The sequence below is a fragment of the Felis catus genome, chromosome C1 (genome assembly GCF_018350175.1).
Source record: "Felis catus isolate Fca126 chromosome C1, F.catus_Fca126_mat1.0, whole genome shotgun sequence".
Lineage (NCBI taxonomy): Eukaryota > Metazoa > Chordata > Mammalia > Carnivora > Felidae > Felis > Felis catus.
Genome location: NC_058375.1, coordinates 142184538 through 142211850, shown reverse-complemented (window position 1 = coordinate 142211850; position 27313 = coordinate 142184538). Strand labels below are relative to the sequence as shown.

The 27313-nt window shown below is 39.0% G+C and overlaps 1 protein-coding gene across 41 annotated transcripts in view; it reads left to right on the top strand.

The window, feature by feature from the left end:
- The window catches only part of NEB (nebulin), a 214320-nt gene that overhangs the window by 10758 nt on the left and 176249 nt on the right, over positions 1–27313 (top strand). For all 41 annotated transcript variants that reach the window (XM_045033808.1, XM_045033789.1, XM_045033790.1 and 38 more), the window contains exons 9-27: positions 431–535; positions 5697–5801; positions 12202–12306; positions 12939–13046; positions 15549–15665; positions 17779–17883; positions 17970–18077; positions 18175–18279; positions 18677–18775; positions 19835–19939; positions 20914–21021; positions 21107–21220; positions 22630–22731; positions 22833–22940; positions 23030–23134; positions 24131–24229; positions 25251–25355; positions 25896–26003; positions 26089–26202. In XM_045033808.1, the coding sequence (XP_044889743.1) occupies positions 431–535; positions 5697–5801; positions 12202–12306; positions 12939–13046; positions 15549–15665; positions 17779–17883; positions 17970–18077; positions 18175–18279; positions 18677–18775; positions 19835–19939; positions 20914–21021; positions 21107–21220; positions 22630–22731; positions 22833–22940; positions 23030–23134; positions 24131–24229; positions 25251–25355; positions 25896–26003; positions 26089–26202 (2025 nt within the window). The remainder of the gene's footprint in view (positions 1–430; positions 536–5696; positions 5802–12201; positions 12307–12938; positions 13047–15548; positions 15666–17778; positions 17884–17969; positions 18078–18174; positions 18280–18676; positions 18776–19834; positions 19940–20913; positions 21022–21106; positions 21221–22629; positions 22732–22832; positions 22941–23029; positions 23135–24130; positions 24230–25250; positions 25356–25895; positions 26004–26088; positions 26203–27313) is intronic.

The window sequence follows — 27313 nt, the reverse complement described above, 5'->3', positions numbered from 1 at the left end:
GAGAACGAAGATGCACCGGGGAACTGGCTCTGAGAGACCCACAAAGTATAGACCCTGGGCTACACTTTGGGTATTTCTGGCCATCACTCTTACTCAATGTTTATTTTCTGACAGAAACTATGCTAAGTGCCTCCCGGCTCCTTATACTTGGATTAGCACTTGTTGCAGGAAGCAGGTGAAGTCCCAGAGAAGAAACCAAACCAGACACATTTACTCTTCTGAAAATAAGATTTGCCAGGAAAGCAGGACGAGCTGTTAATAAATATGACTCTGACTGGGTGGAAAGGGGCAGGTTATCTGTGGATTCTATTTACCTTTGATCTCACCTTGCCCTTGGCTCTTTTTGCTATTGATGGATGAATTCAAAATTGTATATTTCTTGTAAGTGTAAGCTCACTTTCTCATAACTTTTCACTCTTTCCTGATTTAGAAACTGTACACTGAAGACTGGGAAGCTGACAAGAGCTTGTTTTACCCATACAATGATAGTCCAGAGCTGAGGAGGGTTGCCCAAGCCCAGAAAGCCCTCAGTGATGTAAGTAAAATACAGTCAACCTCATTGGCAGGGTGGAATCAGAAGACCTCAGATTGTCTTCTGGCCACATGTTCGTTGCAGTTCTTCTTTCGAAAAGACTAAATGTCATTATTGCAGATGAATACATCTAGAATCATTATAATTTATGATGTCTACTTAAATTGGATTTTATAACTTATATTAGATATAATTTAGTCCAGTCTTGTTTTTTCATAGGTGAAGAACCTGAGTCTAAGACCACATAGGTCATTAGTGGCAAAGCCCAGATTAGAGGCCTGGTCTTGTGATCTCAAGACCAGTGTTCTTTCCACCGCAGCATGTGCCCTCTGTCCCATTGGCTGGAGTTGAAGTTTTTCTGTGACGTTACAGGGGCATTTTTAAAAACCTATTGAGATCATAGCCACTTTCCCAAACATATTAAGTGAAAAATGTTATTGAACTATCCTAATTATGAAGTCTGAATTGTGGTCTGTCCCCGTTTTTCTACGTGGACTGACATACTTGTCCAAACATGTTTGTGTAGTTCGCAAAAAGCTCTTGCCATTGGGTGTACATGGAGGATATTTCAGAGTTAGTAAAAATCAGCAGTCCCCTGGCCAGAATTCTAGTATTTTAGACCTTGAAAACAGTTTATTAGAGGAACTAAAAAGCCTAATAGTTTTAGTCCTTAGGTTGAAAGCAGTGGCAGCAGTAGAGAGCCCCACTCGATTCTAGCACTTTCCCTTGTTTTGAGGTTCTTTATTTCTTGACCCCTGGATTTGTTAGCTGCCGTTTTGAAAAGACTACTACTCTAGTCTTCAGGAGAGCACCGTTTTATTATTTAACAAGTTGTTTTTCATTCAGTTGTCAACTAAGCCCCCGGAACCTCTTACATTCACTGTGAATGTAAGTCAGTTGAAATTTTCAACAAGTCAGTTGAAAATTACTGTGATTTACTTCCAGTGGATCTTAGGATCCTATCTTGCCCTGTACTGGAATTATGCATATTCATTTGATGGCATCTCCAGCTTTTGAGGTCTAATTTTTTATTGCCTCTCACTTGATATCATTTGCAAATTTAGTGGACATATTTCTATCTCCATTTGCATATAATTGGTTAAAATATAGCATAGAAATACTCCTATCTTTCCATAGAGTAAGTTAGGAACTAATAAAGCCATAACAAATTTAAGGCCGTCTAGTACACAGTACCCATTTTGATGCTAGGGACCTCTTGCTTCTCTTTTAACTTAGCTTTCCGGTTCTGTATCTCATAAATCTATAATACTGTTGTGTAACCTTTATCAAGTGATCAATAGTTATGTGTTGAGGGGCGCCTGGGTGGCTCAGTCGGTTAAGCGGCCAACTTCAGCTCAGGTCATGATCTCGCGGTCCGTGAGTTCGAGCCCCACGTCAGGCTCTGTGCTGACAGCTCAGAGCCTGGAGCCTGTTTCAGATTCTGTGTCTCCCTCTCTCTGACCCTCCCCCGTTCATGCTCTGTCTCTGTCTCAAAAATAAATAAACGTTAATAGTTATGTGTTGAAAGTCCATTATGCATGCATACCTAGCAGGATAGAAAAGTATAAGAAGTTTTCATATTCTTTCCCTTGAGAATTTATAATCAGGCTGATAACATGAAAGTGTTATATATTAAATAACATGAAAATTTTTAAAATTTTTTTAATTTTATATTTTTATATTTATATAGAAAGCAAATTCTATAGTCTAATACTTGCTGAAAGACAGGGCACATGCAAGCAGTTAGCAAAGGCCACGTGGAAGTGGTAATCCAAAGGGAATGGGCAGTGATGAACAGGAAAGGCTTTTCAAGTAGAGCGAGCACTTGAACAAAGGGACAGAAGTGAAATGAGTCTAGAGAGGGCAAAGAAGGTGAATGCTGTGTGTGCCTAGTTAGGAGACCATGTTTAAGAAACTGGCAGCAGGACCTTGAAAATCAGGCAAAATAGCTTTGACATGATATGTATTCAATAAGAGATATCATATGGTTTTGGTGGGGAAAACAATATGCTAAAAGCAAATGGAAAAATTTTACAGACAATACAGTGCATTGAGACTAGAAAAATTGTGATAATTTTAAGAAGGCTATTTTAAGTAATACAGAAGGATTGAAGGGATGACCGGGACAAAGGAGAAGAAGAACGGAATCTGAAGGTAGTAAGTATTGTAAAAGTGTTAAGGACATTGGATATTGGAGACGAAAGAAAAAAGGAGCCATAGAGGAGTTAATGTGAAAGACTGGTAGTCTGGGTATATAGGGGTACAAGTGGTAAATATGCATTCATGGAAAGAGAAATGGAGTTGAGACAATGGAACATTCAGATCAAGACATTTTATAGATAAATTAGAAATTTCATACTGTTGCATAGGTGTGAGAGTAGGAAAGAGATTAGCATTTGAGAGTCATCAGAATAAAAGTGACAGCTGCAGGTGTGACCATGTATGAGGGAGGCAGAACAGTGTATGGCCAAGGGCAGAGTTTTGGAGGACACCACACTTAGGACATCTGGAAAGGAGCCAGCCACGAACAGAGAAGTTGAAGGACAACCAGGAACTGCCATGTCATGTAAGCCTAGGAAGAGGTTTCCAAGAAGACACTTAATCTCCAAATGTCTCCCTTTACCCATAAAATGGAGAGATGAAGGGACACCTCATGCCACTCTAGTGCTATGGACTTTGAACAGTTAAAGTTGGCCACATATTTTGAGATCTCTCAGTAGAGCACATAATGGAGAATATGTAACAATGAAGTAAAATCTTCTCATTCTTAGAAAAACTTGGCAGTTAAGGTATGGCTTTTATTTTTTATTTTTTATGTTTTGCAGATTAACTATGCACTGAGTATCAGATTACCAACATGCCTATGAATAATGTCAGTACCATAAACTTCTACAGTTATTGGGCACAGAACCCTAAGCAAACTGTTGTTCACAGAACATACGACTGGATAGGCATGTAGATTTCAGACTAAGGGCTTGGATTCAGAGGCTTTCTCTCCCTCTCCTGCACCTTCTTCCAGTTTCTCTGGACCCTACTTACTATGTTTTTCTTGTTATCTAAGCAGAGACAAAATACTTTGCAAACCCCAAGAGAGTCCTTAAGCTGACCAGAGTGCAGAATTCTAACTATACAGAATTCTGAATAAGATTCCTGAGAAGTTAGGACTTCCAGATCTGATTTCTCTGAAAATTCTTGACAGAATGTCATAGTTAGTAAGCATTTTTCTTGATAGGATGTTGCATACTCTCTGAGGACTTAGCCAGCCATGGAAAATACCAATTGCCCTATGCCTAAAATAAAGTCTTCACTACTTAACAACAACAACAACAAAAAAAGATTGAGCAGTAGAATTAATATAAGTACATTTTAAAATTGCTCTTTTGTATCCCTGTTGATTTAATGTTCATAAAAGCTTTTGTTATAGGCAGTAGGTAGACATTATTAAGCTAAGACATAGCTAGACTTGGTTAAACCATGAAGGAGATGACTGGGACCTTGGAACTATCCAACCTCTTTATGTCGTAAATAAGAATACTGCCACATGGCAGGAGAAATAATTTGTAGAAGTCTCACAAGTGAGTAGGAGAAGAGTTGGGATGATAAATCTCCTTTTGTGATTTCCCCCAATGGCCACAGTGTATAAAACACACATTCAGAAATCAATCATTGAACCTTCGCTCTAGTCAGTCTCCGTGCAAGCCACAAGTGTTCACAGATGAGCAGGTATGTTTTCCATCATCCCACAGCTCATAGTCCAAGGTGGGACAGATGTGTAAGCAACCAATCACAGTGTCATCTGATAATTCCTTTAAAGAAAGTAAGGGCCAAGTTGAGTGAGATCCCAGGAAAAGGTCCTCAGGTTAGGGAGGGGAGACTGTGACGTGGAGAATGAGCAGCAGCTTGCAGGCACATGGGGAGAGTGTGGAGCTGGGGCGTTCCAGGGAAAAGGGAACAGCAGGTACAAGGTTCAGAGGCATAAGAGGTTTTTGTGGGTCTGGTGACCTACAAATAGTTCTTGTGGGGGCATAATACAAATAGTTCTTGTGGGGGACCTACAAATAGCATTGTGGGGGCAGGGCTCAAGATTGGTGGAAGGAAAGGTCTAAGTAGTCAGTAGTGGAGGAAAAAAGGAGGTAAAGAGTGAAGGGGCTGCATGATTAATAGACATGATACTTATTTTAAGACAAGAGAGGCCTTTCACAGGCTGAAAGAAACTAATGAAGAGGGAGCAGTTGAAGCTGTCAAGAAAGAGAAGGGGCAATGGATGCATCTAGGTCCAGAGGGCTACTGGAGGGATCAGCTGTCTGAGTACAGGACTCCTGCCCTACAAGGGTTGATTCTCTGAACCATGCAGCAGGTGGGAGGGAGGGATGAGTACAGGGAAAGCTAAGCATATGTATAGCCTCCCTTTACTCTATGAGAGAGGAAGCTGAGAGTTGACTGGGGGCCTAAGGACATTCTTGGGGTTTTACACTAGCCACTGAAAGTAGAGACTGACCAGAGATGCATAATGGGGTTTTCAAGCTTCATTGAAGGCAAAGTGGCAATTGGATACCATAAACTCAGAGTATCGGGCACAGAGCCCCAAGCAAGCTGTTGTTCATAAGCACATATCACTAGGTAGGCACCCTGACTTCAAGCTAAGGGCTTAGGTTCAAGAGCCCCCTCTCCCACTTCTGTACCTTCTTCAGTGGCCCTTTTAATCATGCTTATCACATTATCATTATCCAATCAATAGAGTTGTGTGATTTTCTTCAGTGTCACTCATCATCCTGGATATAAGATTAGAGGAAGTGTGTAGTTGAGTTGATCCAGAGCTAGGGGTATGGTAGCTGATGTAAAGACAAGAGATTGGGAGTTGAGGATGCCAGTTAACGGAATAATTTCAACTGCAAATCATGGCATGGATACAAATGGAAGGAAACAGATCTAGGATTAATAATCTTGAAGAGGGAAGACTTAACGAAATAGGAATTGCTGGTAATACTGAGAGCAAGGGCGTGTAACATCTGCAAGGATAAGTTACTGTTACGTGATAGACTAAAGTTTAAGACTTCAAATACAGATGAATACACAGTCTTTTTCAAAATTGCCAACAAATGGAACATGGGAAATAGAATAATTTTCTGTGGTTCATGAGCGTCCCTGTCTTTTGTTTTGTCAGATCGCCTACAAAAAAGGTCATGCTGAACAGCAATCTCAATTCACATCTCTGCCGGATCCTCCAGATATAGAGTTTGCAAAGAAAGTGACCAATCAAGTGAGCAAGGTAAGTACATAGGACTGGCCTCCCTTGAAAACTCTGACTTAATAATCTCAAACATCAGAGAAAGTAAGTAAGGGGGATTTAAAGACCCAATGCCAACACTGTGAGGGTGTTTTTGCAATATGACTCTGAAAAGTTGGCGGCAAAAACATTACATCCATGAACGTCATGGAACCATGTTAATAAATGTTTAGCCAGCTTAATGGCTCCGTGATGAGGAAATGTGAAAGCCGCATTTTGAAAACAGAACCTGTGCCCTGATGTCATTTAACATTTTGACTTGCAGGAGTGATACTAACAAAGAACTGAGTCCCCGCACGTTTTCTTTGGAGGATCTGATTGTTTTAATTGAGTGTACAGTTTTATAGCTATCAGTCAGACATGGAGAAAATAAGAATGCACGCGTGATCTCTCAGACATAGCCATTAGTTTGACAGCCATGGGCAGTGCACCTCATAACTTTTAAAGCCCAGGCAAACAGCTTAGTCTGTCTATATTTAGGCTGGTAAGCCAGCTCTGAGGAATGCAGGCCTGACAGACAATGCAGAGAGACAGATGTCCAACTGGTGACCAGACCCATGCTAAATTCCTATTTTAAATTGGTTCAAATCAGGCCACTTTCTCCTGGGATACTGCTGATTTTAAATACTTTTTTCTTGGCCCTCTGTGGAGTTGAGTCCCAGTTTGGTCTTCTGCTTGAATTTTGATGGAACCTCAAGGTTTCCATTTTGTTTAGGTATTTTGCGGGAAAGGATGTCTCTAGTGAAGAAGAAGGAAGAAAAGTTATGGATGATGAAGTCTATTCAATGATGTTTTTAGTGTCTGATATTGCAGACTACTAACTGTATAACCAGAGGCTATTTGGAGAATCTGCTAAGTACAGTAACTTTTCACTAATAGGAATGCCATGACCCTGACATTTGCCCAGGGCTAAGCGGAAATGAACTTTAGAACTGTCCATAAAGAGCCGGCCTACTGAAAGTGTTGATATTTAAATAAGATTGGGAAACAAGGGTGATGGAAAACAAGGGTGATGGACCCTTTTTTTGAAGAAAAAGAAAAAGCTCCTTTCAAGTGGTTATTTGTAAAGAAAAATTTATTTTTAATTTTTATTTAAAACATATTTTAAAAGCTATCTTACTATTGCAACATGCTTTTACCTTGAGTGTGCAGTGTGGGTACTTGAATGTGATAAAAAATAAATCACTTTCACACTGCTCCAGTCTCCACTAATTTAGACACACCAGTCTAGAAGTGCACTCGTCAATATAGTAGCCATCATCCACATGTGACTATTGAGCATTTGAAATGTGATTGTATAAACTGAGGGTCTTCTCTGTGTGAAATATACACTGGGAACACTTAGTATGACCAAATGAATGTAAAATAGCTCATTCATTATTTTTATACTGATTACAGGTTGAAATAATATTTTTGGACCTATTTGTTAAGTAAAAATATATTATTAAAATTAATTTCCCACCTGTTCCTTTTTACGTTTTAAAAATTGGCTACTAGAAAATCTAAAATTACGCTGGCAGCTTGCATTATATGCCTGTTGGACTGTGCCACTCCAGCCGGATACGGTGGCATCATTAGACACTTGAAAACCTCGCCGGGGCTGGATTTGCCCTTGTGGAATAACAAGGCCAAGGGAGAATGGGGGAGGATGAAAGTCACCGTATTTGGCTGTTTATCCCAGTCTTCCCCAAATACCAAGTTCTTAATGGCTGCTGTGTATTCAAAATAACACTCACTTTAGGAAGAAATGCTTATGATCTGTAGCAGTCCATCCAACAACAAACCATCCAATAAGAGAGGAGTGGGGCTGCAGGTGGAGGAGAAAGAGGTGATTTTGCTGTGGGACCTACCTCTTTTCTCTTGAAGTATTCCCCATGGTCATGGGCTCTGATGCATGTTTCAGCATCATCATTTCCTTTCTTTCCAAAATAGATTAAATCTCCTTATGTACTCACTCTTATGTATTTAAATTCAGCATTTCCTTGTCTGTGTCTCCCAATACATCCCTTTGTCTTATAGCCTTTATTTCATACATTAATATAATGATCGTATATCTGTAACGATTTATATTGCTTATATATTGATTATATTCTGTTTACCAGCTTTCCTTACTGTACCTGTCAGAATCAATTCTCTTACCTTTGTCTTTGGCCAAAGGCACCAGCTCCAATACCAGCACTCATCCTGGCTCAGCTGCATTTTGTAGCCCTAACACAGACGGACAGGCAGGCAGGGTTGTTCATTAAGCAAGCCTTCCAGGTGAGGACACTATGCACACTACAGCGAGCTGAAAGTGGGGTCCTGAATGCAACATTGGGAAGTCCCTTTAGTTTCTCTGTGCTTGCTTCTCTGCTTCTTTCCAGATTCGTAAAGGGAGAAATGTGAGATTTCAGGTTAGAATTTCCAGTTCAGGGACGTAGAGTTGAAAGGAAAAGCTCTGTTTCCTCTACTCTCTATGCATACTTCTGCCACCAAATGGGTTTTTTACCACACCAAACAAATTCTCTGACGCTAAATTCGTGTCCTATAATTCAGTTCAATTCTGACATTATCTTCTTGGAGTTAGCTCAGATCTCACAGGTTAAGGGCCCAGACCCATGAGACTACCCCTATCTCAGACACTAGTCTTAAGTCTGGACCTCCCATACTTTGGACTATAAATCCGGGTTCCCATGACCCCCTCCTCAAGTTTAATAATTTGCTAATAATTGGCTCACAGAGCTCAGGGAAACCCTTTTTTATGTTTATTACATGATAAAGGACACCGATGAACAACCAAGATAAAGAGGAACCTGGGGTGAGGTCCCGAAGGGTCCCAAGCACAGGACCTTCTGTCTCTGTGGAGCTGGGGTATACTACTCTACCAGCGTGTGGATGTGCTTACCAAAATGGAAGCTGTATGAATTGTGCCCTTCATGGATTTTTATGGAGGTTTCATCCCATAGGCCTAACTGATTATTAACTCCGTCTCCAGCCCCTCTCCCCTCCTCAGAAATGAAGGGTGAGGTGGAAAGTTCCAAGCTTCTAATCATGGCTTGGTCTTTCTCATGACCAGCCCCCATCATAAATCTATCCAGGAGTTGTCTCATTGAAACAAAAGACAACCCTATCACTCAGGAGATTACAAGGTTTAGGACTTCTGTGCTAGGAACTGGAGGCAGTGACCGATATATACTATTTCACTAGGATGTTTTTTAAAAAATATCTTTCAGGAAGTACTGTTACACAGCATGAAGATACCAAACTGTGATCTTCTAAAACCATGGAAAGTCCTCTATAATAAAGAATTAGGGGGAGATCTCCATTGATATCAACAGAAGAGATTGGGTTGAGTAAGGAAAGCATCCCTGGGCCCGCTGTAGGCAATGAAAATACCAGTTGGGAACCCCTCCACAATTCTGAGAGGATAACTTGTCTTCGAATGAAACTGTCAGAAGTCCCAGTATTTAGCTACTCATAGAAAAAGAGTGAAGTGTGATTAACTAAACTGGCTTTGTATTCCTTCCGTTTGATAACCACATCAAAACCACAGATGCAGATAGGGAAAGTAGAAAATGAAACCATGTGTTTAAGTAGGACATTATTGTGTCCAATTTGTGGCCCAATGGAAGCACTCTCAGCTCATTTCTGGGGAGGAAGGACTATGGGGAAGCAATTTTACTACATCTATTAACATGCAGTTACTCTCTTGCCCACAGAAGGTGTTTCATAGCTTGTAATTGACTCAATGTACTTTCCTCTGTTAAGTGAACACAGAATCTTAGAGAATATTAAATCGATTCTTGCTGCCAGGTTTCCATTGATTGGCTTTACCTATGACAGAGTTGGACAGAAGAATTAGAGTGGGGTTGGGGGGAAAGTTGGATGTTGGACCCTGGTATGGCTAACAATCTCTGTGTACCACATAAGTACTCAGGCCTTGCTGCCAGACTCGTAGAATAAGACCACTTGGTTGACAGAGGGGTACCACATAGACACATACCTCACTCTCCTTCTCATTCCTCAAGTTGCAGGCCTTCAGCCTTTTAACTCCTCTCCTACCTATAGATGGAGGGGAAGGCCATAACTTCCTCAATAGATAACAAGCCCCAGCCTCTTTCCTTACAATGAAAATCTTCCCAGACTTGGGAATACTCAGGGGTGGATTGTGAGAGATCCAACTCTATGGTGACTGGTTTATGAAGAGGAAGAAGTGGGGAAGGACTTTGGGTGAGGGTGCTGGATGGTCTTGTACTCTTATTTTTCATCTTGTTTTAATATCTTTTAAAAAATCAGACATTCATCTCTTAATGTAAGAATTTTAATTTTCTTAACAAATCTACATATGTGATTCTAATTATTTCTTTACAATAACCCAACTTTTGGATCTCATTAAGAGAATCTGCTGCCTTCTCAATTTTAAATCCTATCACAAAGTCCAATTGCCCCTATCCCCTAATCTTAAAGGTCTCTTCCTTTGCCAGCAAGCAGAGAAAGGGCAGTATTACACCAAAAAATGTGGATTTGGAGGTCTTAACCTGGGGTGTGTATACATCAAGAAACTCTGAAGTTGTGTTTATGGGCATTTTATAGCTTTCTCAGATTTCTGAAGAGGTCTATTTGCCAAAAAGATTAGAAATACTTCTATAGGCAATCAGCAAATCAAAAAATCCATTTTGACCAATTGAATTCAGTCAGTTTTGACTGACTAAAGAGTTGACTTCAATTTTTTAAAGCTTCCAAAGAAGAGAGTAGGCAAATTGACACTTAAATGTAAATACTATCTCAACAAAGATTTTCACTGAAGAATACACATGCGTGTGCATACACAGACACACACACAGAATTTTCTCCAGAGTTTCTTACTCTGTTATGCTAGCAATGTTGGCAACATTATTGTTATAATTATTATACCGTACATTTGTTTAGCACTGAAGAGTTTGCAAAGGACTCTTTAGGGTATAAACTTATGTAAACTTTTCAACAGTCCTCTGTGGATGGAATTATTATTGCCGGTTCTGTGGTTAAGAACCCTGAAACTTGGAGAGGCTAAGCCACATCTTTGGTAATGATGGACTTTAGTCTTGGGCCCAGAGCTTCTGAACTCCATCCCAGGAATCTAAAATTTATAGTTATGAAAAACACTTGGCTAGCATTTAGCGTATTAGCCTCTTGAGAAGAATGGATAAAGGCATTTGAGAGAGGGCTGAGCATCCTTTAACTCAAACTCACTGGCTTTGCATATCACTCATCCTTGGTACTGGTTCTGTTGAAGGTATACCAGAAAATCACTTTCTTTTTTCCTGAAGAGTGAAGTGGGGGTGTAGGCATGCAGACACTTTGAGACTCGCTGGTTGTTAACACATTTCTATGAGCCAAGAAGGGGAAATTGTTATAACCCAGCTCTGGCTCATATGCCCAGGTTTGGGATTGACTGGTTGAATTTTATTTTAAACATATATATTTTTTAAATGTTTATTTATTTGAGAGAGAGAGAGATGGAATATGAGTGGGGAAGGGGCAGAGAGAGAGGGAGATGCAGACTCTGAAGCAGGCTCCAGGCTCTGAGCTGTCAGCACAGAGCCTGATGTAGGGCTTGAACTCCCAAACCATGAGATCATGACCTGAGCCAAAGCCAGATGCTTAACTGACTGAGCCACCCAGGTGCCCCTAATTTTATTTTAAGAACACTCTAGGCCAAGGCAGTTTGAAGCCACATATCATGGGCTTAGTTCAGTTTAGTTTTGTTGGACATGCATTTATGAGGTCACTTTTGTGTGATGCATTTTGTGTTAGATTCTGAGGATATAAACATAAAGAAGACATAATTCCTCTCAAGGCTGCTCACAGCCTGGGGTTCAGGTGGAATGGTGTTTGTGAATAAGATGGGGCAACTTTTGAATTACTTACAAGTTCTCATTAAAATTTCTTCAAGTCTAAATTGGAAAGTGTTATTCATTAGCCTTCAAGCCAAATTTTGTGGTGGCATTCCTTTCTGGATAATTAGAAGTTTTGGTAAATCTCAGAAATTTATGGCTAATTTCATCTGGCATGGAAATGTGGGTTGAGTGGTTTTATTATAACTCTGAAATATAAGTGGAGGATGCTCCTGAGTCTCCTCCCTCAAACATCAGGGAACATCTATAAGTTTTGAATGAACTAAGTTCCCAGACTCAACAAGAAGGTGGTCAGTTATTACCTCTACCCTCTCGCCCAACTTTTTTGTTGGGTAAATTGATACTATCCTGGACCATTTGAAGACATCTATTAAGAACTTAAGGACCATAGTCAAGATATGTTTTAAGTTAAAAAAAAAGTTTTTTTAAGCTGCCCATTACCACTTAGTTTTCTATCCTATTTGTCAATTTCTATATTTTCTATATTTCATCTTTTTTTCTCCTAGAACAAATACAAGGAAGACTATGAAAATAAAGTCAAAGGCAAATGGAGTGAGACACCTTGCTTTGAAATTGCAACCGCCAGAATGAATGCTGATAACATCAGCACAGTAAGTAGGAAGGAATGACCAGATGTTCTTAGGTTGAAAGTGTGACTCTTTCTTTTATGACTTCAGACCCCTAGCTGCATCTAAAGTGGTACCAGAACATTAGAGTCCGGGTACCCCTTCATGGGGGTAAGATCTGTATAGAGTTCCTATCAAGAAAGAAATTCCCCTATCTCTCTTTCCTTTTGAGAAATACTGCTTTGATCAGATTCCATTATTCATGCCCCAATTTTCATATGAACAATACAGTTTCAAAGTGAGTACAGGTTAAGGGGGCCCTTTTAAATTTATTCTTTGCCTGGGGAGCCCAAACAGTACATTTATGAAACTGATTAGTTTCTTCCCTGATTTTCTTCACTGAAAAACACTCTTTCTTTTCTCTTAAGTTCTCTGCCCCTGGCCTTTTAGAGCTCCTTCTTGAAGGCTGGTTTTCAGCCTATTATAATTGCTCCAAATCTCTGTTAAGTTGCTAATTGTTTTTGTGATGGCACTGCATTCTCTCATTGTAACCTGACTTGTGTAAGCCAAGAGGAGCAGCTTTGTGTAACCTCTCCCACCAGCCCCTGTCCTCCCATGTGAAACCTGTGCACAGTCTATGCCCACAGCAGTTCTCCAGTATGTGTAATGTCTTACAGAGGAAATACCAAGAAGACTTTGAGAGTATGAAAGACCAGATCTACTTCATGCAGACCGAAACACCAGAGTACAAAGTGAATAAACAAGCTGGGGTGGCAGCTAGCAAGGTATGAGGGGATGCTCTCATTTGTCATGATGGTCTTAGTGTGGGTGAATTTCCTATAACTCTTGCTTTTGTATATAATGGGGAAAAAAGCATTCTTGGGGAACAACAAAAGAAATATTCTGGGGTTATAATAAGGCTACCAATTTTTGAAAAACTTGGCTGTGTGTGACTATTAACAATACTAAATAACTATCTTTAATATTTCATAAATGACCTTTTGATACCTGCAAGTAGAAAGGCTATCCTTTCAGATAGGAGGATCCCCCAAGAAAAGACAACTGGCGACCTTATATGAATATGGACACTCCCACACTCACCATTACCATTATTTTTCTTATTTTCCTACTAATTGGTGAAAATCTAGTCACAGACAAGATAGACAAATTCATGGATATGCATATACTCTATAGAGTAGACTTTGGTAAATAGAGTCCTTAGCATTCTAAAGCACTAGAAAGAGCATAAACTTCAAAGCCAATCAGACTTGATTCAAACCCTGGCCTTGGCTCTGCTGGAGCAGTGAAAGCAGGAAGATCATATCATCGAGGAAGCTATTTCAGGATTCAGGTGCAAAATAGCGATGTTTTGGATCAGGAACGGGGCAAGGCAAGTGATGAGATGTACTTTGAAAGGTAGAGCTGACCTAGTTTGCTGTTGGGTTGGATGTGGGATATGTGAGGAAAGTTTGGGTCTAAGCAACCAGATAGATGGGATTTCCCTTTATCAAGATAGAGAAGAATGTGGAAAGAGTGAATGATTATTTTTGCAGGGAAGACATGAGCTCAGCTTTCAACATGTAAGATTTGAGATGTCTTTTAGACATCCAAGTGGAAATATTAAGTGGACAGTTGATTGTATGAGTCTGAAGTTTCTAGGGAGGCATCCAGAAGGATTATATAAATTTGGGAGTCATCAGTAGATGGATAGTATTTAACGTCATAAGACTAGAGGCCATCGAGGGAGCAAGTGTAGACCTAAAGCTCTGAGAACTGAACTCTGGAGTATCTCCATGTGAACACATCATCGAGGTGAGGTAGGAATAGAGTCAAGAGAAAGTGGGAAGTGAGTGAAGAGAGTGATCAGTTGTGTCAAATGTTTCTGAAGTGGATTTACCAATAGGTGGTCTCTGGTGAACTTAACAAGAGCAATTTGGTTGAGTCTGCTTAGAGAGGGCTCATGAGTGGATGAGAAGAGAGAAATAGAAAAGTGTAAGTATACTCAAGTTTTTAAAAGTATTTTCCTGAAAGGAAAAGAAGAAAATGGGGTAGTAGCTGAAGGATATGTGGATGAAGAGGGGGTTCTTTTAAGATTGGAGACAAAGACACCATGTTTCTATGCTGATGGAAAAAAATCCAGTGTGGGGGGAAAACGTGATGATGTCTGAGGAGGGAAGAGTGGCTGAAGTAATGCCCTTGAGTAAGTGAAAAGGGAAGCGTTCTGGTGCTTAACAAGAGGGGTAACTTTGCCATGGGTCTTGACAATTCATCCATAAACAGGAGAGGAGACCACATATCCCAGATACAGGTAGGAAGATAGGAGAGTGCGTGGAACTCCTTTTCTGGTTGTTTCCATTTTTCAATGAAGCACATAATTCTATACTAGAGAAAGGTTATGTCTTTCATTCCTGTAGTGTATTCCCTATGAGTCTTCTTTGTGTGCTACAGGGGATAGTGCACCTGTGTTTCAGTTATGTATCTCCTGCCTTTGGATACCAAGCTGGTTATGTCTGTTTTTCAAGGTTCTCAAATGTTAGTAGCTTATCTAGGATTCTTTGAATGTTCCTATATTCTATGGTTATATTGCTGGAATAAGTGGCTGGCACTGTGGATCAAGAAATAGGATCCATTTCTTGTTCTTCTCCCTTTGGACATGCTCCAGACAGGGGCTTCTGAGCCCTTGTTTAAAGCTTCTGCTAAAGCTGGAATTAAAGGTGTAAAGCAGGAGGGGCAGAAAGAAAAAGAGAGGTTGTCATCCTTCATCCAGCCTCCAGCCCCTTCGTCCTCCTTCTGCATGTACATTAAATACACACATGCTTACACACAGTCATAGATGAGGCATTAAAGGGTAGACTGATGATGCTTGAGGCTTGCTTTCTTTAAAAATACGTTGGAAGTTAGGCAGCCAGAGGCTAAGAGCTCAATGAGGGTTGTGGAGCAGTAAGTGTCTGGGACATGATGCACTATCATTATTTGTGTGGCTATCTCTTTCTGTCTTTGAGGGCAGGGACTATATGTTATTCTTCCTTGCACCTGTCTCAGAGCCAGCACGTAATTGATACCCTATGGATGTTTTTGAATGAATAAATGAATGGCAGGAAGTTATCCTGGAAATTTATGCAGTTTCTCTGCTACTGTTATGAGTTACTATGAGTATTTTGTTTGTAAAATGTCAAGCTGTCACTTTTCTAGAAAGTTGATTTGTGGAACTATGTCGTAATATCCATAATAGAGACAAGAGCAAAAATAACCCAGAGTTACTTTATCACTTTATTTCGCTCCTACAGGTAAAATACAAAGAAGACTATGAAAAGAATAAAGGAAAAGCAGATTATAATGTACTTCCTGCTTCAGAGAACCCACTGCTCAAGCAGCTGAAGGCAGCAGGAAATGCCCTGAGTGATGTAAGTACATTCTTGTCAAAAAGTGTTTTTCCACCTTAGCTGCCAGAGAGGTGAAATTGCTCTCCTTCTATAATGGCTAAATGCAAATATAACTTTGCAAATACTTTATGATTCTAGTGTAGCAGTTTCCCTGGAACTGTTTAACCACAGGAAGACATAAATGCCTCTGAGTATGATGTATGTCCATTTTGGGGGTTCTGTGGATTTAGTTCAATGGCAGAGAAATCTTCGTTTGCTTATAGGCCCTGGTGCTTCTATATGAACAAAGAGCAGGTTGTAGGAGATACATGTGATTTTGACACAGACAGGAGGAGACTTTGAAAGGGGAGGGGAGGGGGGCAAGAGAGAGAGAGGGATCAGGTTGTTTGTGTACCCTGCCCTTGTGTTCTTCGAGCCACTGGGAGAAGACCAGTGTCCTGTGTTTCACAGCTTTCCCCCTCACCACCACCATTTTCTGTGCAGATGCTGGCCCTAGAAACCATCATTTGCAGACAGCATGACTTAAAAGATGGCTCCCTAAGTCTTCACAGGAATTTCTACTTGTGGAAATAAAAGCCTGACCAATCCAATTACATTTAAAATAGATAAGTGACAACTGGCATTAAGAGACTAACAGCCCTTGGGGCGCCTGGGTGGCGCAGTCGGTTAAGCGTCCGACTTCAGCCAGGTCACGATCTCGCGGTCCGGGAGTTCGAGCCCCGCGTCAGGCTTTGGGCTGATGGCTCAGAGCCTGGAGCCTGTTTCCGATTCTGTGTCTCCCTCTCTCTCTGCCCCTCCCCCGTTCGTGCTCTGTCTCTCTCTGTCCCAAAAATAAATAAACGTTGAAAAAAAAATTAAAAAAAAAAAAAAAAGAGACTAACAGCCCAAAACCACTTTGACTGTATAAGAGACTGAACATGTGATCAGTTGAGTTTTTCCCTTAGAGTTACATTGTGTTAAGCTTTCCTAATATTTGAGGATGAAACATGGTTCTCTTTGCAGGTTAGTTATCTTTTCTTTGTCCCTTGAATTCAGTCAGCACTGTAGAGATGCATACATGTGATTAAGGAATGGGGTGAGTGGAGTGGCAGGTGAGGTGTCAGTGGGTCTGTCCACATAGCTCTGTTGGAAAATTAATGCAAAGCCTGTCTCCTGTTTCCTAAATGAAGATAATCTTTATCAAGCATATAAAAGCACAGGTCCAAATCTACTTTGTTGATAAAGAGAGCAATATAAAAATATAAAAACTGAATTGCACCATTTACAATTTCAAAACCCAACATGAGAAAGTGACAATAGCCCACTTTGTCAGTGTGCCTTTAAAATCCAATAATTGTAGGAACACCTGGGTGGCTTAGTCGGTTGAGTCCAACTTCAGCTCAGGTCATGATCTCACCGTGAGTTTGAGCCCTGCGTTGGGCTCAGTGCTGACAGCTTAGAGGCTGGAGCCTGCCTGCTTCAGATTCTGTGTCTCCCTCTCTCTCTGCCCTTCCCCCACTCACACTCTGTCTCTGTCTCTCAAAAATGAGTAAATGTTAAAAAAATAAAATAAAATCCAACAGTTGTTACTGTTAGAGCTAAATTTAAATCCTAGCAGAGAAGGAGAGTGAGCAGGTTCATGATCTGATTTCTTGTATATACCTTAATTTTAAGATATATTATCTGTATAATAAGGCATTTTCCCTTGGTAGAAGGAGGAAGAGAGACTGTCTTTCTCAACGTATACTAAACTTTTTCATGCATGTTTGTTAAAAAAAAAAATCACTGCTGCTCAGAATAATCCTCTCTGTTGTGGCACTGTCAGTGAGGGACGTGTGTGAGTTGGGGTATAGAGGAAGTAGGAGTTCCAAAATACACCCAAACTCCACAACAAAGGGCTTGGTCTGAGGCAGCATTCTGGTTTCTTGTTTTTTTTTTTTTTTTTTTGGTGAATGTTAAAAGCCTAAGCTTTACAGTAATTACTAATAGAAGAAACTTATTCACAACACCCCAATGTTTGATTATCCATTTTTAACACAGTTGACAGGCAATATCTTTTTTCTGCTTCTTTTGTTTAGTGTTGGGAAATACAAGTGTTATAATCAGTGTAGGAGTGACAGGAATCTATTTTAACTGATTTTTTTTTCTTTGACAGAAACTATACAAAGAAAACTATGAAAAGACTAAGGCAAAGAGCATAAATTACTGCGAAACCCCCAAATTTCAACTTGATACAGTTCTGCAGAACTTCACTAGTGACGTAAGCAATCCTGTGGTTACTTCCTGTGTTAAGAAAAGATCCATTATTCCCCCCAATCAATACATGAAATATGTTTTGTCTTTCAGACTAAGTACAAAGATTCCTACGTAAAGAATGTTTTGGGACATTATGTAGGCAGCTTTGAGGATCCATATCACACACACTGCATGAAAGTCTCAGCTCAAAACAGTGATGTAAGTTGTAAGACCATTGTTTAGCTTTCCAATGAACACATCTTTAGGGCATGAATAAAATGGTTGCATCCTTATGTCTGATGTCTTTTCCTCATAGAAAAACTACAAAGCAGAATATGAAGAAGACAGAGGCAAGGGCTTCTTCCCCCAGACCATAACTCAAGAATATGAAGCAATCAAGAAACTAGATCAATGTAAAGATGTAAGTCCGTAGCATGAACTTTGAACGTCCTGACCTCCATAGCCTCAGTGGTCAAGAGATAGTTAAAATTTTAACACTTTTCAAGTACATGCAGGCAAGGAAATTATAAGAAACAAAACTTATTTGGTAGTAAACTGTTTTCCCCTGTGGTCACCAATACATTTCAAGAGCTAATTCTAGTTCATTTCCCCCAAGAAGAGTTATCAGAAATGTGAAGAATGAGAAAGTTTCTTGTACAGTGTGAAGGCATCTCTCAAAGACACTGCAGTCTAATGAGAAAAGAACCATGTGTTTTATTAACTACAAGTTTCTTTTGTTTTGGGCAATGCTTCTGCTTGCTTGGTCTATAGGTCAACTTGGATTTTACTGCTGAAACTATTCCTTTTTTGCTCCACAGCACACCTACAAAGTCCATCCAGATAAGACAAAATTCACTCAAGTCACGGACTCTCCCGTTCTGGTGCAAGCCCAAGTCAATTCCAAACAACTGAGTGATGTAAGTTCATCTAAATGTTCAAGAAATCCAATTATGAGGGATAACATCTCACAACTCCATATATAAAATCCAGTGACTTGTCACATTTACAAAAAAAAAGACTATTTCAGTTTTAGCAAATTTAACTTGTATATATTTGTAATCACCTAAAATAGTTCCTTATTTAGTTGCCTTGCATCTTCTTGGATGGATAACAATTATAGCGAAATGGTTCTATAAGGGAAACTAATGTAGCTTACCACACTGGAAAAGACCATGAGTTTTTGAGTCAGACAAAACTGGATTCAAATTGTACCTCTGTCATTTATGACCTGACATCACAGGCAAATCGTTTAACTTCAGTTTGCCTCATATTTCCCTTTTATAATTTATGGTTGTTTTGAAGAGTAAATAAAAGGAGATATGTGCATAGTAAATACCCTGACCCAGAGCAGATATTCAATACAGGGGATTTCTCTCTCTCAAATAAGTTTTTAGAAAATGGAGTCTTTGAGATAAGTTTTATCACATGAGTTTTAAGCATGAACCTCCAAGCTTGTGTTAAAACAAAATAAAACAATAAAAGTAATCCCAGTAGATTTATATCCAGAAATAAAGTCTTCAGATAAGAGTATTAACAAACTGTAATGGATGTGAGGAGATGTAATTTCTCCAATACATGAACATTGACAATAAAAAGAAAGGGCTGTGACTCTCAGGATCTACTGATTCTGGAGGCTGATTGTGATATGCATGGAGAGGAAGCATATATGAAAGAGCCACCTCCTTCCAGGACAGTTCTACCATGGTAACCAACATCAGCCATCATGTGTTCAGCACACAGGTTGTCAATGGAGGCCTACCGTAGCTCTAGACTTCTCTCTTGATCTTAACAACATTGTCAGTTGTTATTTATCAAAACGTATTTTACATTTTATTTTATGAAATGTACCACACAAAATTTTTGTATTTTGGAACAATTCTTCTTCAGAACTAATTGTATCCCTTATTGCCTGTCTCTCTGTCCCTTTCTCTCTCTCTCTCTCTCTCTCTCTCTCTCTCTCTCTCTCTCTCTCTCAGCTGAACTACAAAGCGAAACATGAAAATGAAAAGTTCAAGTGCCACATACCTCCAGATACTCCTGCCTTCATCCAACACAAAGTCAATGCCTATAACCTGAGTGATGTAAGTTCCTGTGTGCTATGCTATGGGATATCCTGACAACCTGTGTTTTTATTTCTGGATTGCTTCACTGAAAAAACATTTCATTAAAGATGGGAAGAATATTTAACATTCGTATCATGTTCCTATGCCTCTGCCCACATATCTTTGAACTCCCCTTATAAATGTGGATAGCAACATTGTTAGTAGCTTCATACAATTAGACAATCTTAATATGTTTTAATCAACCCTCAAAATGCCATCACTAATGTATGTTTAATTGCAAATGATAATGTTAGATCTTTTAGACACACATTCATTTATACTGTGCTATAATTTTCATCCAGGACCTCATTTTTTAGATATAATTTCATTTTATTTACTCCTCAGAGGTTTAATGTCCCTATTTTTACACAAATGGTGCTTATTTCTACATGCAAGAGAACTTGCACTAAGATATAGTGTATTCAGAAGGCATAAGACCAGGTGTCTGTTGCTATTTTTCATTTTCAAAACTTAATCTTATAGAAAAGTCAAATTCGCCTTGTAGGGGAGATCTCAATTTCTTCAGCAATTCTGTAAATAAGTGCTAAGATTATCCAGCATCAATGAGTATTGTAATGATTCAGGAAATAATCTTTTCAAAGGACTTTGAGATCAAACTGAAGTGTTATCTTTAGATCCTAAAAAGTAAATTAACTATAGAATATTTGTGCCACTCTGTGAAATACTCCATGTTAGGATCAAATATTAGTATGGTAACTAGAATTAGGTTAATTTGATGAATGATTCTAATGAAGAGCAAAAAATCTTGATCTTGGAAAATTCGAAGCTTTAGCTTGAGGAGAAATACCTAAAATATGCACGATTTTCTGAACAATGAAAATGATCCATTTATTTCATTCATACTAAGAGTATTGAGATATTCCTTTGTCTTTAAAGTGTGATAACATGCATGTCATTTTTACCAATTCCTTTGTTAAAATTTTTCTTTCCAGAATGTCTATAAGCAAGACTGGGAGAAGAGCAAAGCAAAGAAGTTTGACATCAAAGTGGACGCCATTCCCCTGCTGGCAGCCAAAGCCAACAGCAGGATCGCCAGCGATGTGAGTGTGGCCTGGGCACCTGGGCAGGGCGCCCTCACTGACATTTCCCGATGGGTGGGCTCTGGCATGTGTGATGTCTTTACAGGTGATGTACAAGAAAGACTATGAGAAAAACAAAGGGAAAATGATTGGAGCCCTCAGCATTCATGACGATCCCAAGATGCTGCACTCTTTGAAGACGGCCAAAAACCAGAGTGATGTGAGTGTCTTTGTGAATCACCCTTATTTTCAGATGTGGTTGTACTTACAGTTTAATATAACTTTGGGTGGGATGTTAGCCCAAGTGAAATCTCAGATTCAGGATAACAAATCAAACACGAAAACCCAGTGGTAAAAGATGATTAAGCTCTTTATTCTGTACTTTGAGATACCAGTGAATATTGTAAATGTTTCCTTAATCTCTTTAATGCCCTGTTTTCTTAAGGGGAAAAGATATTAGCAATAGCATTTTCTTTATTGTTTTTCTAGAAATGGGCTTAATATCTCAGTACCCATAAGTACATATTTATTCTGTCATCTGATCTAAGGTGCTTTACAAAAATACATACAGAAAAAATTAAAGGAAAGAAGTGAGAAAATCAGGCTAAAGACAAAGTAGGAAAACTAGATGAAGCATAACCTCAAGAACAAAGTATTTTATTTTATAAAATAAAAATTTTATAAAATATTGATCTCATTTTAAAGACTAAAATATCCAAAATAAAATAAAACTCTTTACAAAAATTGCCTCTCTAATTCATGGCATAAAGGAAAAACTCCCTATTCTGTATCATTTATAAATATTCTTATTTTTATTGAGTATATTTTTGGATTTCCATCTGGGAGAATTGAGAATGTGTAGAAATACATGCTACCTACAACAAAATGGAAAAAATCTTTTTGTGCATTATTACTATAAAGAAAAATATTAGATTTCAATGAGAAATCCAACTTCCAAAGGTGTTATAAAATGTATTTTCATCGAGGGCTGAACTGAATACTTTTCTAGGACTGTGCCTGAGTATCTAAGGTCCACCTTCTACCTTTTACCTAATTTTGCACTATTTAAAAAATCCATTTTCCTTCAAACACATTCAAATGGAAAGAATTATTTAAAATTTTTTTTAACATTTATTTATTATTGAGAGACAGAGAGTCACAGAGCGTGAGCGGGGGGGGGGGGGGGCGTAGAGGGGGTGGGGGGAGACACAGAATCCAAAGCAGGCTCCAGGCTCTGAGCTATCAGCACAGAGTCTGATGCGAGGCTCGAACCCACAAACCAGGAGATCATGACCTGAGCTGAAGTCAGTTGCCTAACCAACTGAGCCACCCAGGTGCCCCTGGAAAGAATTAAGACAAAAAATTGCTTAGAGAGCAGCATTGGTATATTCTAGTTTATTCTGGTGGAGAAATGTTAGGATAAATAATATAAGCATATATATAGTTATTAGCAGCCTAGATTATACAAGACATGAGCCTCTACCATATTCATTCTACTTTTTTTGCTTCATGGAAAATACTGAAAAAATACAAAATTTGCCTTTTTGGTTAAGTATAGCAATGATGAGAATGGCTTTTATATCATGAGATACATATTTTTTATCGTTGTTTTTCTTTTTCCTTTGACAGAGATTATACAAAGAAAACTACGAGAAGACAAAAGCAAAGAGCATGAACTACTGTGAGACCCCCAAATATCAACTTGACACTCTGCTGAAGAACTTCAGTGAGGTTCGAAAGGCCATGGTTACCCCTGCGGTTTCGGGGCTTTTTTACCATTTGACAAATAACATATGTAATTGACATATTTGTCAATATGTTTTCTCTTTCAGGCTAAATACAAAGATTCATATGTACAGAATGTTTTGGGACATTATGTAGGCAGCTTCGAGGACCCATATCAAATACACTGCATGAAAGTTTCAGCACAAAACAGTGACGTAAGTTGAAGACAAATATCCATGCCTCTCAGTGATATTATTTGGGGGCAATAATAACCATGATCCATTTTTATTCTTTCTTATTCTAGAAAAATTACAAAGCAGAATATGAAGAAGATAAAGGGAAATGTTATTTCCCTCAGACAATAACGCAAGAATATGAAGCAATTAAGAAGCTAGACCAGTGCAAAGATGTAAGTCAGCTGCCCTGAATTCTTAAAATTGGGTTTGGGATTCTTGTGCCATCTAGTGGTAATTTTAGCAGGAGTTTCAATGCTAACATCTAGTGATTAGCAGGAGATGTTAAATTTTAAATTTTGGGTGGAATTGGAGAGCACAAAAATTACTGTGAAGAAAACTATTTGTTATGAAAATATCTTGGGTTTTAGAAATCTTTATGTCCACTAGTTTATATATACATGGTTTGGGGAGTAGGGGAAAATAGGGAGATTTATGAGACATAGGTGTTCATTCATTTAACAAATTTACATGAGGAGCTAGCTTGTGTCAGACACTGTCCTTGGTGCTGGGGGAGAAGAGGGGACAAGATGGGCTGCCTCTTGGGAAGCATGCATTTTACCAGGAGAGGCAGAAAATAAAGAGCACAGAAACTTAAAAAAGATATCAGACAATGGTAAAACAACCCATGTAGAATGATGCTATAGAATTAAAATAGGATGATGTGGGAGAGAGAGACTGGATGGGCACCATAGACCAGGTGCTCAAGGAGAATCTAAGGCAGGAAAGTGCAGCCAGGCCAAGATCAAGGTGAGAGCAACTGGAAAAACAGTCTAAGCAAAGAACAAGGAATTGAAAGGATGAGATGGCTGAAGTGTACTGGAGGGAGGGACAGTAGGAAGAGGTGAAATGGTAACAGATGAAGTTGGGGGTGGATTCTGTAGAGTAGGGTTCATCAGCCAGGGTACAATTTAGAGTGAAGGCATGTGCAATGGAGAGCCATTGTAAGGCTTCAATAGGAGGAATATTAATCTGGTTGCTAAATTGCAGCAGGGAGGCCAGTTTAGAGGCAACTTCAGCAGAGAGAGAGAGAGAAAGAAGAAGTGAAAACATATCAACCAAGTTTTTAGGAAATAAACTCTATGTTTGGAAATTTTTTATATGTTAGTGTGTATATGAACAAGAATATAAAGAGACATTATGAAATTTCATTCAAGAACCTTTTTTTCTAGCATACATACAAAGTTCACCCAGATAAGACTAAATTCACAGCCGTCACTGATACTCCTGTACTGCTGCAAGCCCAGCTCAACACGAAACAGCTTAGCGACGTAAGTGCCCTGTTTGTACAAGTGTGAGTGACCTGGAATGCTGTGTTTCTTTGAAATAGAAGCATTTTCTTGCTTAATCTTCATAATCTCATCTGTCATCCCAACGGTGTCATTTTTCAAGATTGGTTTAATAAAATGCAAAGGAAGCCGCCAGATTGAATTGTAGCCTCAGGAAAAATGGTGTTAAAAATAAAAATAATGAATATTTCTTCAATAAGTCACCAATTTTCAGTGGGGGACTTGCTCATTAGGATGTGTCACATACCCAAAATAACACAGACTAAGACTTGATGGCAACTTAAAGAAAAAAACAAGAGCATCTATCTGTGTAGGTAACAAGGCAAGCATTCTCCATTCTTGAGTTTGCGAAGACTTTATAAGAAGACAAAAAGCACAGAAACAAGAAAGACATCTGGCAGTAATAAGAAAACTAATATGGGGTCATGAGACAGAATTCAAACAGAGTGATGTGAGAGAGGGTGAGTGGGGGGACACTTCAAATTGGGTGGTCAAGGAAGATCTAAAGCAGAATGGTCCAGCCATGTGAAGAACGGGGCAAGAACAGCAGTGCTTCTGAAACATTCACTTTCACGTGGATCACCCAGTGACCCTGCAAAAATATTCTGATTCAGTAGGTCTGGAGTGATATGTTGACTCTCTAACAAGCTTGTAGGTGATGCTGCTGCTTTTGGTAGACCACACTTTGAGTAGCAGATCACAGAATTTAATAGATTGTTTGTGTCCTGAAGGCACAGCCTAAAACTTTAGAAAATGAGTTTCCCATACATACGTTGTGATAGCATTTACAAAATGACAATGCAAACTGGATTCCATCCCAATCCTGAAAGAGGCAGTGAGGGTCAAGGTTCTGTAATGGACTTTGATTGGATGGACTACCTCTTTGAGGCATTTTTTTTCTGAAAAGCGTAGGAGTACTTAGCCATATATATCAACACTCCTCTATATGCCCTCAAGGAAATTCTGATCCTGAACTGTTTGGATATCTTCTACTGTTTTCCAGCTGAATTACAAAGCAAAACATGAAGGTGAGAAATTCAAGTGCAACGTACCAGCAGATGCTCCACAGTTTATCCAACACAGAGTCAATGCCTATAATTTGAGTGACGTAAGTACCAAAGGCACAGAAATCTATCATTGCATGTACCTGCAAAGAGGAGATGTGATGGGTGTTGTAAAAAACCAGATTAGGAGTTCAGCAACTAAACAACTATGGAGATTGTTTCCAGAGTGTAAGTGGAGTTTTAAGGCCTAAATGTTCAGAAGGCTCTTACTTAGCTATCCTTTTTTCATTTCTCACATTCTCTGTTACCATCAGAAACATCCTCTGAATTACGCCCCTGCTAATCTCTAGAGTTTTGTAAGATCTGTCCTATAAATGTTGCATTTCACTTTCTCAAAATGGTTGTCATTATACATTGTCCTTTATACATCAGAGTAGCAGAATCTTTAGAAAGTTCACAGAATGTTAAAAAGAGTATAGGGGAGAAGCTGGATGACAGATTAATGAATAATTATACTATCATTTTGTAAATATGGTATTTGTAGGTGAAATAAGTATATACAAATTTTCAATCTGTTTCTTTTACTGGATGAATCTGTGTTAGATTCATTCTTACAACTCCTCTGCTGAAATTTTTCTTTCCAGAATGTCTATAAGCAAGACTGGGAGAAGAGCAAAGCAAAGAAGTTTGACATCAAAGTGGACGCCATTCCCCTGCTGGCAGCCAAAGCCAACAGCAGGATCGCCAGCGATGTGAGTGTGGCCTGGGCACCTGGGCAGGGCTCTCTCACTGACATTTCCCGATGGGTGGGCTCTGGCATGTGTGATGTCTTTACAGGTGATGTACAAGAAAGACTATGAGAAAAACAAAGGGAAAATGATTGGAGCCCTCAGCATTCATGACGATCCCAAGATGCTGCACTCTTTGAAGACGGCCAAAAACCAGAGTGATGTGAGTGTCTTTGTGAATCTGTCTTGTTTTCAAGATAGCATCCCTGTTAACATGCCCAAGGGTGGTAGCATGTAAAAGGATTCCATATCCAGGGGCACCTGGGTGGCTCAGTCAGTTGAGCATCCAACTTAGGCTTGGGTCATGATTTGTGGTTCGTAGGTTCAAGCCCTACATTGGGCTCTGTGCTGACAGCTCAGAGCCTGGAGCCTGCTTTCGATTCTGTGTCTACCTCCCTCCCTCTCTCTCTCTCTCTCTCTCTCTCTCTCTCTCTCTCTCTCTCTGCCCCTCCCCTGCTCATGCTCTCTCAAAAATAAATAAACATTTTAAAAATATTAAAAAGATTCCATATCCATGGGCTCTGTCATGTTCACAACAAATTGCTGAGGAGAAATTTTGGAAGTAGAATTATTTCCCAGATTCTTGTACCTTTCAATTTAAGGAGGGAAATTACTGATTTATACTTGATGTCCATTACACTGTGAAAAATATATGCTTTAATATTTAATAGAATATTGATTTTAATTCTCAAAACTTTTTGGAAAACATCAGTAGATATTTTCATATTTTCTCCTGATTGAAAAATAACCTTTAAAATGATGGTTTTAAAACTGTCTATATATTGGAAGAAAATCATGTATCACAGATAAAAATCTTACTATTGTTGTTTGTTAACTTTAGTAATTAGTATTGGCATAGGTTCAAGAAAAATACTCCATTTATTCTAGACCACCTTGAGAATCTGATAGAAGTCTTGGATCATTCTTCTAGATAGATGAACTTTTTCTTCATGCCTTCTGTCTGAATTTCAGAGAATTTATGAATTCCCTAAGGATTCCCTATGGTCCAAGTTTCATCTTTTGATTAAAATTCTTACTGCAGAGAAGAAAACATCTATTAAAAATTGCAGTGTATACTGCTTAAAAAATGTTTAGAGAATTCCTTAGAGTAAGAATTTCAAAATAGCTTGCAAATATTATTTTTCATAATTAAATAGAAGGATGTTTGTATCATTTACTTTCATTTCAACCATGTGTTCATATAATGATCTATATATACCTTCTTTGCTTCATTTCGCATTTGCTGTATAGTCGTATAACACTTTAAAACATCA